The sequence below is a fragment of the Tarenaya hassleriana genome, unplaced genomic scaffold (genome assembly GCF_000463585.1).
Source record: "Tarenaya hassleriana unplaced genomic scaffold, ASM46358v1 Cleome3, whole genome shotgun sequence".
In the NCBI taxonomy this organism is placed as follows: Eukaryota; Viridiplantae; Streptophyta; class Magnoliopsida; order Brassicales; family Cleomaceae; genus Tarenaya; species Tarenaya hassleriana.
The window spans coordinates 6,006,258-6,023,005 of NW_010966177.1; the positions used below are offsets into that span (position 1 = coordinate 6,006,258).

The 16,748-nt window shown below is 37.2% G+C and overlaps 4 protein-coding genes and 1 long non-coding RNA gene across 12 annotated transcripts in view; 3 read left to right on the forward strand and 2 right to left on the reverse strand.

The window, feature by feature from the left end:
- Nucleotides 1-2,181: 2,181 nt before the first annotated feature.
- LOC104819655 (probable BOI-related E3 ubiquitin-protein ligase 3) lies at nucleotides 2,182-3,409 on the forward strand. The gene is made up of 2 exons (XM_010549812.1): nucleotides 2,182-2,744; nucleotides 2,847-3,409. The coding sequence occupies exons 1-2, from the start codon at nucleotides 2,496-2,498 to the stop codon at nucleotides 3,363-3,365; spliced, it is 768 nt and encodes a 255-aa protein (XP_010548114.1). The 5' UTR covers nucleotides 2,182-2,495; the 3' UTR covers nucleotides 3,366-3,409.
- Nucleotides 3,410-4,885: 1,476 nt separating this feature from the next.
- LOC104819654 lies at nucleotides 4,886-6,536 on the forward strand. The gene is made up of 2 exons (XR_772840.2): nucleotides 4,886-5,025; nucleotides 5,848-6,536. It is a non-coding gene; the product is annotated as an uncharacterized LOC104819654 (long non-coding RNA).
- A 2,919-nt stretch (nucleotides 6,537-9,455) lies between these two features.
- Nucleotides 9,456-11,516, forward strand: LOC104819653 (probable aquaporin PIP2-8). Its single transcript, XM_010549810.1, has 4 exons — nucleotides 9,456-9,841; nucleotides 10,223-10,518; nucleotides 10,973-11,113; nucleotides 11,211-11,516. Exons 1-4 carry the CDS (start codon nucleotides 9,553-9,555, stop codon nucleotides 11,328-11,330), a joined length of 846 nt encoding a protein of 281 aa, XP_010548112.1. The 5' UTR covers nucleotides 9,456-9,552; the 3' UTR covers nucleotides 11,331-11,516.
- Nucleotides 11,517-12,833: 1,317 nt separating this feature from the next.
- On the reverse strand, nucleotides 12,834-15,105 carry LOC104819652 (pre-mRNA-splicing factor syf2). 4 transcript variants are annotated; one of them, XM_010549809.2, is made up of 6 exons: nucleotides 15,016-15,105; nucleotides 14,230-14,399; nucleotides 13,749-13,930; nucleotides 13,436-13,676; nucleotides 13,174-13,310; nucleotides 12,834-13,077 (listed from the first exon to the last, which is right to left on the reverse strand). In XM_010549809.2, the coding sequence occupies exons 2-6, from the start codon at nucleotides 14,351-14,353 to the stop codon at nucleotides 12,904-12,906; spliced, it is 858 nt and encodes a 285-aa protein (XP_010548111.1). In that variant the 5' UTR covers nucleotides 14,354-14,399; nucleotides 15,016-15,105; the 3' UTR covers nucleotides 12,834-12,903. The 4 variants fall into 4 exon arrangements, with proteins under 4 accessions (XP_010548111.1, XP_010548108.1, XP_010548109.1 ...); XM_010549806.2 differs by having other exon boundaries at nucleotides 13,749-13,933; XM_010549807.2 differs by having other exon boundaries at nucleotides 13,749-13,933; nucleotides 14,230-14,433; nucleotides 15,016-15,057.
- Nucleotides 15,106-15,488: 383 nt separating this feature from the next.
- LOC104819651 overlaps nucleotides 15,489-16,748 on the reverse strand; it is a 3,154-nt gene continuing 1,894 nt past the window's right edge. For 4 of the 5 annotated variants that reach the window (XM_010549803.1, XM_010549800.2, XM_010549801.2 and 1 more), the window contains exons 4-5: nucleotides 16,712-16,748; nucleotides 15,489-16,451 (exon numbers count right to left, since the gene is read on the reverse strand). In XM_010549803.1, the coding sequence (XP_010548105.1) occupies nucleotides 15,693-16,451; nucleotides 16,712-16,748 (796 nt within the window). In that variant the 3' untranslated portion in view covers nucleotides 15,489-15,692. The remainder of the gene's footprint in view (nucleotides 16,452-16,711) is intronic. The other variant, XM_010549805.1, reaches the window with a different exon arrangement.

The following is a 16,748-nucleotide window of genomic DNA, read 5'->3' on the forward strand; positions in this document are numbered from 1 at the left end:
TATATATATATATATATATATATATATATAACGCGTAAATGTGAATGCGTGGACCACATTGAGGATTCAACACATTCGAGATTATAGCTTCATCCGTACGGAACTAGAGAAGAAAAAACAAAGAGATAAATTGTGAAACGGTGGTTGAATTTGATAATATATGAAAAATTAAATGTGACACGACATATATGGTCGATATATTAATTAGACTCATTAATTAATCCCCGTTTCTTTCATAACTTTTTTGTGTCTCTATTCCCTTTTTTCTATGTGTATTCACAACAGCGACATGTATCGTCGTAATGCATGCACGTATATAATGCACGTAACATGTGATCATTTAACCCTAAATGTCTAAAAGTTCCGAACGATAATGTTTTTTAAAAATCGATTACCATTAATCCAATCCGAACCGAATATAATATAAACAAATCCACAAAAATCCAAAATTCTTTGACGAAATATACTTTTTTTTATAAATAAAAACAAAAAATGAACCGAATATAATAACCAATTTATACAAATTTTAGAACGAAATAACCCGAACCGATCAAATATTCTACCGAATACCGGAACGCCCACCCTATTTTTTCCGCCTAGCTGTAAGATGTTTTCGTCCAACCTATTAAAATTCAAAGAAGAGCCTTTCTAATGGTTAAAACGATCGTATATTTTATAGCTTCAGTTCATCATTATATCTAATTTCGAAAAAAAAGAGAGGGTAAAAATAGATATAAGATAAAAATTTGAAGGTAAATCCATGGAATTAATGAATTATTATTATTATTATTATCAGTCGTTGGTGACATACGTACGTGCAGTTGGGATTTCTTAATATCGCATGAAAGACACGTAAGCATGTCTTTTTAATTAAATTTGGTAAAACATGACTATATGCATGCATGGAACTGCATTAAATAATTAGTGATCCCTAACCAAATACTTATGCAAGAAAATTCAAAACAGTATTTAGCCATATTTAATAAGAAAACTTGTCGATTTTTAGAAAATTTAAACAAAAATATTTTATTGTTTTGTATTTTTTTAAAAAATTTAGTTCCGGCAGTAGTTAATTGATTATTTGGGCCACTCATCGTCGGACTTATCAATTTCTTTAAAATATTCAGAAATTCAATAATAAATATTGTTATATCTCTACATGATATAATAACGTGAAATTCTAACTCACGTATTTCATGGTCATATGAGCCATTAATTTACGATTTTTTTATTATTATTTGTTGAGTCGTCCATGCCAGATTTGACCAGAAAACATTTCAAAAGGTCGACTAAACCCGTTAAGGATTTGTGATAATTAATCAATGGAATATGTCACGTTTAACTAGTATCCTTAATAAAAACATTATGTTATATCAACAATATATTTAACAAATTCAATGAACATAAAAAATAAATAAATCCCAATGAAGTTAAAGAAACTTGAATATATTCAAGTTTTACCAAAAAGAAACATGAATATATATATATATATATAATTTATAATTTATAATTTATCCATGTTTGCATCTAAGTTTATGCCTACGGTTGTGGATAACAACAAAAAATGGTTATATATATATTTTAAATCCCAGAAAAAGCATGGCTAAGTATATCCTGCTTGCTGATTTCCATTTTAAGAGCAATGAACAAGGATAATCAAATTAATTAGTCACTAATCATGTAACCAGCCATCGTTTGACCCGACAAATCAAATTTAAAACTTAAAAATAGAAAAAAAAATCAAATAATTCAGGCGTTTCAGATGACCCAACTGACTAATTCAGAGGGAAAGTATTCATTTTTTTATTCAGATAACGTTTGGAAAGGAAAGAAAGTCTCCCCCGCATCTGCCCCGTAATAATTCCACTTGGAATTGAATTTCTCTAGAATCGAAAAAAAAAAAAGCCAAAACAATTTAAAATAATTGCTAAAAAAAAACAAAACGTCTCTGCCAAAAATCTCTGACCCGAGAGAGAGAGAGAGAGAGAGAGAGTTAAGTCACAAAATCAGCATGTGTACGTCGTTTCTCGAGTGGTAAACATATATTTAATAAAGGCAATAAATAAATAAAAAGAAAAAATAGTTTTCCTTAAAAAATAATTTAGGTAAATTGGGATTTTGGAAAAACTTATCTTATATATTAATGTCCGAAGCAGAAAGGGAAAGACATAAAGGGTAGTATCCAAGGCCTCCTCTCTCCCTCTCTCTCTCTCGTGATTCCTTCCTTTTCAACTTTTTCAGTTACTTTACTCTCTTTTTTTTCCCTCTCCTTTCCTTTCTTTGATTCTCTCATCATACACACAGATTCAAAGACGTGTGTGTATATATATATATATATAGGGTCGTGTGGAGATTCATGCATTATACCCACAGAGATTGAGTAATCAGAATCAGGGTCGGAGGGGTCGGTTCTTGTTGTCTGATTTGATCAAAGACAATCATCTCTGTCTGTTTGGTTGCCGAGAAAATCTGGGTTTGTTTTTTTTCTGGGTGGTATGGCGATTCAAGCGCAGTTGAATTACGATTCTCGGACTGCCAACAATATCGGGTTTCCGTTGATCGGAGGCGGGTCGGAGTTTACGCCGATGAATAATGCCGGATTCGGACAATCGTTCGTCAATCTCCAGTCTCTCAAAAGCATGAATCAGCAAGCTCTGTATCATCAACAGTGCCAATCCCAGAGCTTTTTCGCTGCCCACATGGAGAAACAGAGGCAGGACATCGATCATTTCATCAGATCGCAGGTTTGTGATCAATCTCAACCCGAAAAGGTTGAATCTTTCTGGGTTTTTTTCCGGTTTTTGAATCATGGGCACTGAGATTTCAATCTTTATTCTCTCTCGCAGAACGAGAGGTTGAGGTTCGTGTTGCAGGATCAGAGGAAGCAGCAGACGGAGATGATCCTGAGAAAGATGGAAGCGAAAGCTTCGTTTCTGATCACGCAGAAGGACGAAGAGATCGCGAGAGCTTCGAACAAGAAGATGGAGCTCGAGGCTCTGTTGAGGAAGATGGAGATGGAGAATCTGACGTGGCAGAGAATGGCGCGAGAGAACGAAGCCATGGTTGAGACGCTCAACAACACGCTCGAGAAGATCAGGGAGAGAGCCTGTTATCCCGCCGCGGCGGAGGCGGCGGAGGATGAAGGGTCGTGCTGCGGCGGAGGAGAGAGTTTCCCGGCGGTGGACTGTTTGGACGGCGAGAAAATGATGAGCTGCAGGAATTGTGGGAGTAGTAATGGGGAAACGTGCGTTCTGATTCTGCCATGTAGGCATCTCTGTTGCTGCACGAAATGCGAAGCGAGTCTCGATCTTTGTCCAGTTTGTAAAACCCCCAAGAAAGCCACCATTGAGGCCTTGATTTTCTAGGAAAAGCTTCTAAAATCGTATAATTTTCCCGAGAAAATTTTCTACTCCCGAATCTCCTCTTTTTTCCCCGACCAAAGAACGAGATGGGTTTCTCCGACGAGGCCATAACTATCATTGGGAAACCGCAATACTGTAGATTTCCGAAAGACCAACGTTTTCCCGTGTGAAAATTTGATGTCATTTTCCGGGAAAATTTTCCAAGGGGGTAGGAAAATCGAATAGTAGTACGTTAACCACAACCCATTAAATTTCAGACTTCTTCAAAGGGTTTTTTTGTTCCATAATTTCTTAAAATTTATGGAGGATTTCGTAAATCTCTTAAGCATATTTTCAAAATTGGAAGTGGAGGAAAATCAATCAATCAATCAACCAGTTTGAACGGAGCATATTTTCCTCTAATGGTGCGGTGACTAATGCCCGATTTTACCTTTTGGATCTTACAGCGTGTTTTTTCCTCTTTACACTTTTTAACCCTTTTTCCCCTTATTTTCTGACTAAATTATTATTATTCGTACACGTTGTTGGATTTCTCAAATGTAAAAAAAAAAAAGCGACAATAGGAAAACGAAATGGTAAATAGTAATGTGAAAAAGCAAAAAAAATAAATAAAAAAAATCAGACAATGCCTGTAACTGTTCACTGTGGGAGCTTGTACTTTCCTAGATTGTGAAACTTGTTTCTTTTAACCACTCCCCCTTCGTCATTATCGTCTGACAGTCTCTGTTTGGACATCTCTTCGTATTTATATATATATATATATACACACACACGTATACAAATATACGTATTTTAGTGCATATCCAAAAACTGTGACACTATTTTGGATTTATGAATATGTCTACGACAGTGGTCGTGGGAGAAAACTGTTCATATCAGCCCTATAATTTCATACCCTACCATTCTTCCGTACTAAAAATCACATCTACAACTATTATTATTATTATTTAGAAATTTAGCTATAATATTATGCAAATGTAGCTTCCTATACAATTCATATATGCCATCCACGGGCAGAAATAGAACAATTATTTGTTCGATATTATCCAATAAAATTAGGAAATTTTGGTTTATATGGGAAAAAGGTCCACATATCAATTAAACGAATCTTTCTATACTTTCTGATATTTTTTTTTCCAGTTGGTAAAACTCCTTTAAAGACTTTTAAATTTTAATTCTAGAAGCAGAAGAATTATTGTTTAGCCGTTGAATCTCTCCCTAATTTGTTGAAAGATTAGTTGGAATTATCTAATAAAATTTAAAATCAAATACAAACCGCATTAGAATTCATCACATGTTATTGATAATTGATTAAATCGTTCGAATTGATCATTCATATATATATATATATATATCGGAAAAAAGGCTGTATGTATTGGAGTAGGCCCATAATTGTGGGCCTAATGGGCCGAGAAGATTTCGAAAAAAGCTGACGGTGATGTGGGTGGCGCGTGGACTTAGGGTTAGGGCCACGCGTTGTCCAATTTGGACCCAGTGCCATCAAGTTTCGTTGATCCGAGATAAGCTTCTCCAATTAAGTTTTCATCTTCCTTGATTGGGTGGGTCTCTCTCTTCATCTTCCCGATTCGATTCGGCCGATGGGTCGAACCCTAATTCGGGGATTCCCGCGCGGGTCGTCAAGGGAGCTTCTGAGCAGAGAAAGGTACCGAATTTGTTAGCAACGTAAAAACTGAGAGTGTCTTGATTTACTTCACAACTCCGGTCGTTGGCGGCTGCGAAAAATTTTGGATGAATTTTGGGTGGGCGATTTAGGGTTTCATGAAGTGGTTTTGACTTTTATTATACGAAGACGATTACGAGAGAGAAAAAAGTAAGAATTTCGAGGGTTGCTAAGGGATGAACTTGATGGTGAATGTCCTTGAATTGGCGCTTTAAGGGAGCATAGATCCTCACGTTAACTTTTAAGATCATATTAGAATTACGAGTTCATCAGCAGCTTGAAGGTTCATGGAATCTGATGCTAGTGATTCACCATTCATATTTTTATGGTTTCATTCTGAAAAACTCGAACTCGAACTCGTCTGCGATTCACAGCTGCATCTTTTGTTGGATTCCGATTATTTTTCTAACTCTTTTTCCACATTCCTTTAGTTCTGTCTAGGTAAAATCTCTTCGAATGGAACTCTTATGTGATATAGATAGTACATACTCCTTGTCCGTCCTGTTCACCTTCAAGCAGTGGGGGGGTTCCTTTCATACTATCGTCAAATCTTGATGGCTGGTATGAGCTCGGGTAGGAAGGCCGTGGTAGGCTGATGTAGTTCAAATCCATCTTGTTTCGGCTTGTGGGATTTTTACAAGGCATTGTGGTGTTAATCCATTCATGATTTTCGGGCTTTCCTGTTTTGCTGCCAATGGGATGTATTCGGATATGTGCGCAATCTGTGATTTCTCGGCCAGATCGTAGATATCTACCGGGACAGTCATGCTAATCTCTGCCATAAACGGGCTTTTTCTCGACCAGATTCTTGCACCGCCTTGTTTTGCAAGTTTCCAAACCGCTGCGATAACTGGTCCGTGCAGCCATAGGAAGCAAACGCCTCCGGACTGAATTACTGAACAGTGCATTGGACGGGATTCTTTGCGGGTTCTCTGTATTACGGTCTCTGGACCCCAATCCACATCGCTGCCCGCTTTCGATAGGACGGAGACCAGAATGGAGGGTTGCAGCCGTTGGAGTCATCTGGGGATGTGGCCATGATGCGGGTCAAGTGGATCGGCTTTCTCATTGAAGCCATAAGAGGAAGACGGAGGATAAAAACCTCGACCCGAAAACAAGATTAGGGGTTTTGCAACATTTGCAACGGGTTTCGTTTCTCGGGTTCCACCCGATGATGGTAGTGCCTGCATTTTTTGCCTTCAAGATTAGCAGGGGCTGCATTTCTTGAAATGCTCTTGGTTGGTTGGCACTGGCAATCGCCATGGGAAGCCTAAAGCCTAATACTGTGTTCATATGTTCTGGCAGCCAACCATTGAAAGAGAATGCCATTACATCATTCCTCATCACCTTTCAGGTCATGTCTGAAACTTGTTATGTTTTTTTGTAGAATGAGTTACGATGTTGGATTGTTTTCGTCTGTTTCCTGTCTTGATTCATAATAGAACACATGTTCTTCTCGTAGATATATACATCGACGACGACAGCATTGCTTATACAGTGTAATGATATATGTATGTATATGAATGTATATAGAGTCTCGAAAATCATTCATTAGGTTGATAGATGGGAATTCGTTGGTGAATAACATGATGTGAAGATATGGAGGATGACTGAAGAAGGGTCTGGAAGAATCTAGCCGTTGTGGGATTACTGTACACGTGGCAAATTCTATAGGGTTTTAGACACAGACACATACCGATAAATGGGCCCCACTGGTGAAGACACTGACCTGGCATTGCCCATCTGATGTGGTAAAGTGACGTGGACGTGTCTGGAATTGGAGATAACGTTGGCAAACGGCTATGGCGACACTCTTTGGACATCCTTCTAAATCTATAAATACAAATAAAAAACAAATAATAATACTAATAATTCAAAATTATGTCAAATTATCGAAATGTATATGAATAATTAATTCATGGTTCCTATTTTAAATGCAATTATTTCTTTGCTTTGCCACCATGTGTTGTGATTTTAGAATATTCATTTGCCATCTTGCAAAAACATTAAAGTTCTTCAATCTCCGATATGCGGTCCAAGCCTTCAAAGCATTTAATATTTGGTTTATTTATTATTAATTTAGATGTTCATGTTTGTGTCCATCGTCTTATTTCAAGCATGCCATTGTCATTATGCTAACTGGTATGGTTTATTTTCTATTTCTACAAACAATTCCATAAGGTTACGATTTTATTGGTTACAAAAAATAAATTAATATGATTATTTAAATTCGTAATCATACTAATTACTAATTAGTGGTAAATGATATAACCAGATAATATATTAGCTGGTGGAGAGGATGTGCCCAAGACACATCAACCCTTGATGCTTTTGCCAGCTGTCACCCACGTGATCCACAGTTCATTTTTTTTTTCCTTCAGATCTTTTTAATTAATTTTAAAAAATTAAATTTGGTCCCAAAAAACATTAATCACATTTATCTAATAATAATAATAACAACAATGAAAGAGTTGAATCAAAGTAATTTTATTTAATCTCGACGGAATCTTCCTGCAATAATCTAATATTTTCTACTAAAATTAAAATTAGAATCTTTCACGTTTTTCACATAAGTTAGAGTTTAATTTGATTTTAATTATATAATTGCTACTAATTGATGTATTCTTTAGGTTAATAAAATATATTCATCAGAGTTCTTATAATAAAAATACCACGAGATATGCAAAAAAAAAATTGTAATTCTACAATTGCGATATTTAAATGGGTTTATTTCGATTTAAAAAAAAACATCATTATCACAACAAAAAGAAATATAATTATGTTCTATGATTTCAAATCGAGCTATCATGCATTATTGTTACCTTTACAAAAAGTGGAAATGCCAGATAGTTCCCCAAAGACGAATGATTTGGAATCAAATATTTCCTTTGTCGCAATTTATTGGCACAACGAATATTATTATATTTTATCTTTGTATGCATGGATTAACCTTTTTATTACGTTTTTTATATTAATGACAAATAATAGTTAATGGCTGATAATGGTGGATATGGACAATATACGATTATTAATGAATAAAAAAATAATTAAAAGGCAGTACTGAAAAAGACATTTGACCGTGGTCTGTTTTTTTTTTTTAATACAAATTGAATAAAAGTAAATTTCTTTTGTCTTTTTGGGCCAAAATGGGTAATAATAATTATTTGAAATTAAATTAATTATAGGCTTCCTTTTTTGTATAGTAGTACCGTGACTACTGTCCCTATGAAAACCCTCCGCATCATTTAATAATTAAAAAAATTCAAACTGCTTAATAAAAACAGCTAATCATAATATATATACACACACAGCCCAATATACCATTGTTAATGCATAATTAGATAACATATAAAATAAAAATAATTAGAGATGAAAAAACGAGCCGATTTAATTTACTTTAATAAAAAAAGACAAAGATATAACCCTACACCTTCACCTTATATGATGAACCCTCACATGGCCTCGCTGTAGCATATAGGCCCCCACCACGCATCTCTCTCTCTCTCTCTCTCTAATTATAATATAATAATATTACGCCTAACATTTTATGGAAAAAAATGATATATATATATATATATCTTAATGGTGAATTGGGGTTAATTTTTTTATTTTAATTTTAGGTTTTAGTTTATATTTAGGGATTTAAATAAATATTTAAGAAAAAGAGCTGTGTTTTAGTTAAGCATATTTCGAAGTATATTAAATTAATGTTGACAGAAATTCAATCGCTCTAAAAAAGGGGTTTTGATGGGCAAATAACCTTAATTTAATATTAGTTTTGAAAGTATTGGATGTTTGGATTTTGTTAAGGGAATTTTATTTATTTATCTATCTTGTTTATAACGTTCCCAAAATGGCAATGTCTTTATAAAAGAACGCATGTTTTTTTCAAACCAGCCTGGAAAATCATCCCTGTGACAAAAAGCTACAAATTTGATTGATAAATAAAACCCGAGTATACATGTCTATTTTCTTTTTTTTTTTAATCACAATATATTATAATTTATTCAATTTAGTGCCTAGATTTGTATTTCCATTTTTATAATTACTGAGCCCCAAAAAAATAATTTAAAAAAAAAACAGTAAATCAAGCTAACTGCAAGCAGGGTTAATAATGATTCAACAATCGACGTGTCATTCTGATTAATTTTAATTAATGAAAGTACATGATAGAAATTTCGAGAATTACGAAACCTTTAATCAGTGTTATGATGTGATTTAGATATAATGTACTTCGATTTTAAATTCCCGAAACGTTTAGAAGTTTTCTACAAATGATGACAAATTAAAATTGAATATAATACATAAAAAAAAATTCATTACAAACAAAAAGAACATAATATTCCGAAAATACCCTTGGCCTATCCAAACAATGTACGGAGTTTCCCCTTTTAAAAGCAGAGTCCTTGAACAATAACGCAATCGTCGAAACAGAGGAACCATAAATCTACGAACAATCTAGAGAGAGAAACCTCCGTTCTTGAGAGAGAGAGAGAGAGAGAAGAGAAGATGTCGAAGGAAGTGGGCGAGGAAGGACAGAGCCACCCCCATGGCAAGGACTACGTGGATCCACCACCGGCTCCGCTTCTGGACATGGCCGAGCTCAAGCTCTGGTCCTTCTACAGAGCTCTCATCGCCGAGTTCATCGCCACTCTCCTCTTCCTCTACGTCACCGTTGCCACCGTGATCGGTCACAAGAAGCAAACCGGACCATGTGACGGCGTCGGCTTGCTCGGTATTGCTTGGGCGTTCGGCGGCATGATCTTCATCCTCGTTTACTGCACCGCCGGTATCTCTGGTAAGCAACCTCCCTCCTTCCTTCGGTTTCATTATTGTCTTAAACCAAAATGGTATGCTACCCTTTTCGCTTTCCGTCGAGATCTTTGGTGGGTTTTGTTTGAATTCCGGTTATCACCTTAGCTGCTGTAGTTTTCCTCCCTGCCGGGAAAACCCCTAGAAGAAATCAGTGGAACATTTAAGGAAAAACAACGGTTTGCTTCATGTCTTTCTCAAGTTTAACTTGTCGAAGAACGAATCCTGAATTCGGGTCATACCCTGTCGTTTTTCGTCGAGATCTTAGGTGGGCTGTGTTTGTTTCCCCTCCTTGTCGGGAAAACCCAGGAAGAAATCCAGTCACATTTAAGGAAACGTTGTTTGGTACTAACGATCGCTCATGCAGGTGGTCACATCAACCCAGCGGTGACGTTCGGTCTGTTCTTGGCTCGGAAGGTGTCCCTGGTGAGAGCCGTTGCCTACATGGTGGCTCAGTGCCTCGGAGCCATCTGCGGTGTTGGACTCGTGAAGGCCTTCATGAAGAACCCTTACAACCGCCTCGGTGGCGGCGCCAACACCGTTGCCGACGGTTACAACACCGGCACCGCCCTCGGCGCCGAGATCATCGGCACCTTCGTCCTCGTCTACACCGTCTTCTCCGCCACTGACCCCAAGAGGAGCGCGCGTGACTCCCACGTGCCGGTATGTACACACTCACTCTCTTCCACTCTCCTGGTTAATTTGCTTTATGGGTTTGGGAAGTTTCTAACAAAGATTTGAACTTTATGAGGTTTTATATTGTTTGTTGGTTTTTGCATTTTCTTCCGCTACCTTGGTTGATTTGCTGAAGTGGGTATGTGTAGTTTCTTTCAAAGATTTGAACTTTATGAACAAGAGAGCTTTTTTATTATTGTTTTGTTGGTTTTTGCATTTTCTTCCACTACCTTGATTGATTTACCGAAGTGGGTATGTGTAGTTTCTTTCAAAGATTCGAACTTTATGAACAAGTGGGGTTAATTATTATAATATAAACTAATCTGTGGGTTTTGGGGTGCATTCTCTTCCATTCTCTTGGTTGGATTGTATAAGTTCTTACAAAAGAATGGAACTTTGCAAAACAAGACAGTTAAACAAATGTAATTAATGTTGGTTACAGGTTTTGGCTCCACTCCCAATTGGGTTTGCGGTCTTCATGGTGCATTTGGCCACAATCCCCATAACTGGAACTGGCATCAACCCAGCGAGGAGCTTTGGTGCTGCGGTCATCTACAACAACGACAAAGCCTGGGATGATCATGTGAGCTTTTTGAAAAACCCTAATCTAATTACAGACCAAATCTCCAAGTGATTAATTAAACTAACCCTTGGTTATGATAAATAAAAATATTGTGCAGTGGATATTCTGGGTGGGACCATTCGTGGGAGCCCTGGCAGCAGCAGCATACCATCAGTACATCTTGAGGGCTGCAGCCATCAAGGCCTTGGGCTCTTTCCGCAGCAACCCGACCAATTGAAGTGTGAATCGGATTTGGAACTTATCCTATATTCTTGTTCTTTTGTGTTTGTGAGAGAGAGAGAATGTGGTCATATTTCTTTATGTATTTTTTCCTTAGTTTTTTTTTTAGTCTTTTGTTTTGTTTAGTTTTGGTCTTTTACGTGTACCCTTTGCCCCCTTCCTAGTGATGCAGTTTCTCTCCTTATCCTCTTTTGCTAAAACAACCGGAATTCTAGGGTTAGGAATCTACAACCTATGAGACTAAGACACGTGTCCATCTTAAGTCAGTGAACAGTTCTTTTCTGGTGGGTGTCTCTAGATGGGGACCATGGGAGAAATTTCTCGTTATGTTTCTGCTTGGAAATTAAATTAATTAATTATGGAGTTAATCCTTGTTTTTTCTTTCTAATTAAAATGGGAAAAATTAATTAAATTTCTAGTGCATTGTGGGGGGAGAAGATGCCAGTGGCACCAACTTTTTTATTTGTGGAGTGTCCAACTAACGAGATTCTTCACAACCAAACGAAAGCTGTGGGACCCTTTTAAACTAATCTTTTTCCACGTGTCTGTTGGATACCGTCCTCACATGGGTGGCCCCGCACCGGATAACATCCCCATTCCATTTTTGTGTGCGTCTATATATATATATATATATATACATATGTTCGTTTTCCTCGCAAAAATAATAATGATACATGTGCAAAATTTATTCAAAAATAGTAGCTCTCAACATCAATATCCATCAATGGTAAACAGACACATATATACACGCATCGATGCACGTATACAATATACACACACACACAAGTATACAGCATGCGTGTATGTATGTAATGAAATATAATAATAACTGGAGAGAGAAGAAAAGAAGAGGGACATGGCCCGTATTGTGTCACGTCTCTTCTTTTCAGAAAAGTGGAAAACAGAGAAATATTAATTATATAAATAAAAAAGCAGAAGAGAAAGGGGACCAGACCACTCAGCTCATCTGTCCCTTTTTTGGCCATTGCAGAGACTTAGCCGTTATGTTATGTCTCATCTGAGCTTTAAAAGCTTCTTTTTTTTTGTCTTCTTCTTCACATCACAACGCCATTTTCCCCATACATTTGCCATCTTTAACCTTTACACTTCCGTTAAGCCTTAACCGGATGCAATTTTGGTTGCTCCGGTTAGGTTTGGTTTTCACAAAATGGAACCGAGTTCTTGTATGGTTCTACCCACCAACTAAACCAAACTAAATCCGATTAGAGATAATTTGGTTTAATCCGGTCAACTTCACATAAAACGATTCACTGAGCAGAATTATGAAATAGTGTTACTCCTTGTATTAAACTAGGGTTCATAAAGTTATAGACTTTGCAAAAAAAAAAAAAATGTTTTCCTTTACCAAGAAAAGGTGAAAATATCAAAGGGTTGCAAACACTCTTTACAAGATATGGATCCTAATCAGAGTTCCAACGAGAAAGAACAGAAAATGGAGGTTAGTTTACATCTTTAACAAGAACAAGAATCTCACTTTTTTTTCTTCATGACAGAGTTTAAGTTTGGGAGTAGAAAGTAGGCTAAAGTTTTCACCTTTGTAGTAGTGAGCTTTAGTCGGGTAATGCAGTTCCTCTTTCAAGATTGTTCTTGATCTCCAGTGTGTATTTCCCGAACGCACGCTCGATCTTCTTGTTGAAATGTTCGTTTCTCTCGTTGATCGAGTCGATATCCTTCTCCTCCCGATACCTTCTCCTCCTGCTGATATCTTCTGAAATCTTTGGAGCCTGCCAATAGGTTAATAGCCATTGTAGTTCAATTGAGTAGAACTGGATATCGTGTTATAAGGCCTCGTTTCCATGCGAAAAAGAACTAGCACGAACCTTTCCGTATTGTAGACTAGAGGCATCTCGATAGAACTCGGGATCAGTTTCTTTCATTTTGTTATACTCTTCCAGATCAACCTCGATGTTCTTCGTCCGTTTCTTATATGCGTTGTATAATGTCTTTTGGTTGAATACTGCAGAAGAGACAAACATTTCACATAGCATCATCAATGAGAAAAAAAATTCACATTAGGAGAAGAATGCTTCCATATCACAACAAAGCAGAGCCAAAAATTTGATGAGATTCAGACAACAATACCATCCCAACCAAAAGGGGCCGGTTCCTTTTCCCACTTTTTGTATTTTGATTGTGCAGCCTCTTGAGTATCTAGCATATACGCTTTTGTCATATCTAAACCATTAGCATCAAGAAGTTTTCCAATCTTTTTCTTCCTCTCCTCCAACCATTTCTGTTTAGAGATGCCCCTCGTCTCAGGTGGAGCTTCCATTTTTTTCTTTTCAGCCCCGACATCTGTCTGATTGGCTTTTCTAGCTTGATTCTGCAATAAGGAAACAGAATAACATTAATCGTATCAAAAGGGTTGAAGCAGAAAATATATACCGAGATTTACCATCTTAAGTCTCAGCTCAAACAATTTCTTCTTCCTCCCTGTAAGCTGAGTCACGTCTACTTCAGGCAGTTTATCATCCTCATCTTCAGATGTCTCTTCCTCTTGTTTTTCATCAAGGGAGACCTCCTGCTCGCGAAATTTTGCATCAGAGTAAACATGGCCACCACTAGCTCCAGCTGATTCTGCTAGTGCAAACACAAGAAAAATAAGTTCTAGAAAGGCACTTTTCAGTGTTCATCAGAATCACATGATTTTAGGATATCACCATAAATTAATAACCTATATAGAATAAAAGATATGAGGATGAACGCAGTCAAATTTTGGTATCCCCACACTCGTTATATACATAATACGCAATCTCGACTACATAATCTATGCGAAGAGCTGTTTGTGCGTAAACCATATAAAACTAATCACAGGAAAAGTGAAAACATGAACCATATATAAAAACACCAATGCAATATAGAGAAGGGGTACGAACCGGCCTCCTGCTGCTCCAATCGGGCCTTGGCTTCAGCTATTTTTCTGAAGCAATATTCCACACACTCATGATAAGGATTCGAAGCATTTATACAATCTGGGTGCACATTTCTATCCCTATCCATATTGTACGCTGGTGTTAGCGTATTCCGGCTATCCCTCTCCTGTAGGCTATTCACATCAAAACCACCATTGGAACTTTCCACTAAAAACTCGAAATAACAAAAGATCCAGAAATTAAAATCACGAGCCAAATACACCGTGAAACCAGACCTATTATTGCCTAATCTCAATTGTATTTGTCTTAATGAAAAAAAAAATTACCAAAAGATACTGGCTGAATCTAATAAATAGATTAAAAAAAAGCTCTAATTTGACCCAAATTCGCACGAAAATCCTACTTCCCACCCAGAACAGACACCGAAATCAGATACAGCACCGGATAACAAAGTAGAATAATATTATAATCGCATAGAAAAAAAAGGCGAAATTAAACCCTAATATTCGTTTTGAGCGATTCTAGAGCCATGGCCTCGAAATCACTACCACAGCTCGATCTAATCTAACTCATGATGATCCTCCAAGGCAAAATCAGCCAATACATACGAACTTTCCTCCAATCAACGAGCAAACGAAGAACTAAGCTGAATCTTTATATCGTGCTGTTTGCCCTTTCCTTCTCGGTATCCAACCAAACAATCGGAACGGCATGAACGAATGAAACCCTAAAACTAGAAATCACCGAGTAAAAAAGAAGAAATCAAAGAAGAATCGGAGAGGAACTCACCAGCGACAGACACGACTGCGGAGGCTTCTGATTTTTCTCCCGAGGATAAATTTCCTCTTTGGAGAATAAATATTTTAAAATAAATAAAAAAAACCCAAGCAATTGGAGGTAAACAAATTGAAATAGGAAAACGCGTGGGTTGGTGGGCTTGAATAATGGGCCAGGCCCAACAAAACTTTACAAGAAAAAAAATCGTATATGAATTTTAAAATTATAAAAAATAGAAAATTTTCTACACAAATTTGAACTCCTAAATATCATATGTTATGGTGGTTTTGTTGCGATGTTGATTTTTGAAATCATTTAAAAGTTTAGAATTTATTTACGGTAATTTATGAAATTCCTTTAAAAATTTAAGTTTAAAAAATTAAGATTTAATATAGGATTTAAAATAAACAATATATTTTTTTTGAAAATTTTAAAATTAATATATTCATTTAGATTTTTTTACAAATTTGTATATTAATATCCGATTTTCGCTGATAAATATTTATAATCAATCTCACAAAACCAGATTACACAAAAATTAAAGAATCTGAGTCACAATCCCAAAACATTCATTAGTAAACGCTAAATAGCTTAGCTCGAAGTTACTAACATTTCATCACCTTCATGGACTGACCAAAGGTTTCCATATTCATCATCACATTGACCATAACATATACTGAACACATACATCACAGTAGCTCGTCCAAGAACGACTTCCCTTTGAATTTCTCGGCGTTCGATCCGATTCCCTCGAGCCTCGACAGTTCTTTCTCGAGCTCGGCTACTCGGGCTCGTGTCTCTTCGACCCGAGCCCTCGCATCCACCACTTCCTCCTCCATCCGGGCCAAACCCTCCTCCTGATCTTCCAATTCACGTCTTGTCGAACTCACCAGTCCCTCGTGCCGTTCTTTCGCTGCCTCGGCCTCGTGAGACTGGGCGAAATCCTCGAGAACCGAACTGAGCCATCCGACGTCGATGTTGACGGAATCCAAGTCCTTTAGGACAAGGATCATCTCTTTGACTTTGAGTTTGGTCAACTGGGCAACTGGCGTTGACTTCAGTTCTTGGACCAATGCGCATAGGCACTCGAGGTAGCGAGCTCTCATGGATGCTGACTCTAGCTTGCAGTTAGCGGCTATGTCTCCGTGTCTGTCGATGATGGAGCGTAGGGTTGCAGCCGCTGCTGATCTCACTCGGTATTTTCCTACCGGGAGGCACGATTCCGACATCACGGATTCCAGCTCGATCTCTTCTCCAAGAACGCCATTGTTTTCTTCGTCATCGTCATCACCATCATCGTCATCATCATGATGGGTTTTTGCATCATTGCCATGTGATCTTGGAGGGCTTAGAAAACTGAATCTCCTGATCTCACCCGATGTGCCATTCTTATCATTGTGTTCTTCTTTTCCAAGTGCTTGTATTTCGCCTCCAGTATAATCAACGACCTGGCAGGACAAAAAAAAACGAAAAAGTTTGTGAATTTAAGATTCAAGTTAACCAGTTCTGTTCATCATTAGATTTCCCGCTTTTCGTGAGATAAGTTCACGTTTTCCGCCCAAATTACCACCAACAAGCACATTAAGAGGGTGACAGTTCTGATAAAAACAGAACCATACCTCAAAAAGGGTAAACAATCCAGATCTTTGCCGAGATATATATGCATGTATACATGTATATGCGTGATCATATATGCACGAAGAAGTACCAGGTCATTTGGTGATAGAAGAACGGTTTGGGAGAGC

Coding starts and splice junctions, on each gene's coding strand:
- LOC104819655 (XM_010549812.1), top strand. CDS start 2,496: ATGGCGATTCAAGCGCAGTTGAATTACGATTCTCGGACTGCCAACAAT. Junction 2,745..2,846: donor ATCATTTCATCAGATCGCAG/GTTTGTGATCAA, acceptor TCTCTCTCGCAG/AACGAGAGGTTGAGGTTCGT.
- LOC104819653 (XM_010549810.1), top strand. CDS start 9,553: ATGTCGAAGGAAGTGGGCGAGGAAGGACAGAGCCACCCCCATGGCAAG. Junction 9,842..10,222: donor CTGCACCGCCGGTATCTCTG/GTAAGCAACCTC, acceptor TCGCTCATGCAG/GTGGTCACATCAACCCAGCG. Junction 11,114..11,210: donor ACAAAGCCTGGGATGATCAT/GTGAGCTTTTTG, acceptor AATATTGTGCAG/TGGATATTCTGGGTGGGACC.
- LOC104819652 (XM_010549806.2), bottom strand. CDS start 14,353: ATGGATAGGGATAGAAATGTGCACCCAGATTGTATAAATGCTTCGAAT. Junction 13,311..13,435: donor GGCCCCTTTTGGTTGGGATG/GTATTGTTGTCT, acceptor TCTCTTCTGCAG/TATTCAACCAAAAGACATTA. Junction 13,078..13,173: donor CTAGTCTACAATACGGAAAG/GTTCGTGCTAGT, acceptor ACCTATTGGCAG/GCTCCAAAGATTTCAGAAGA.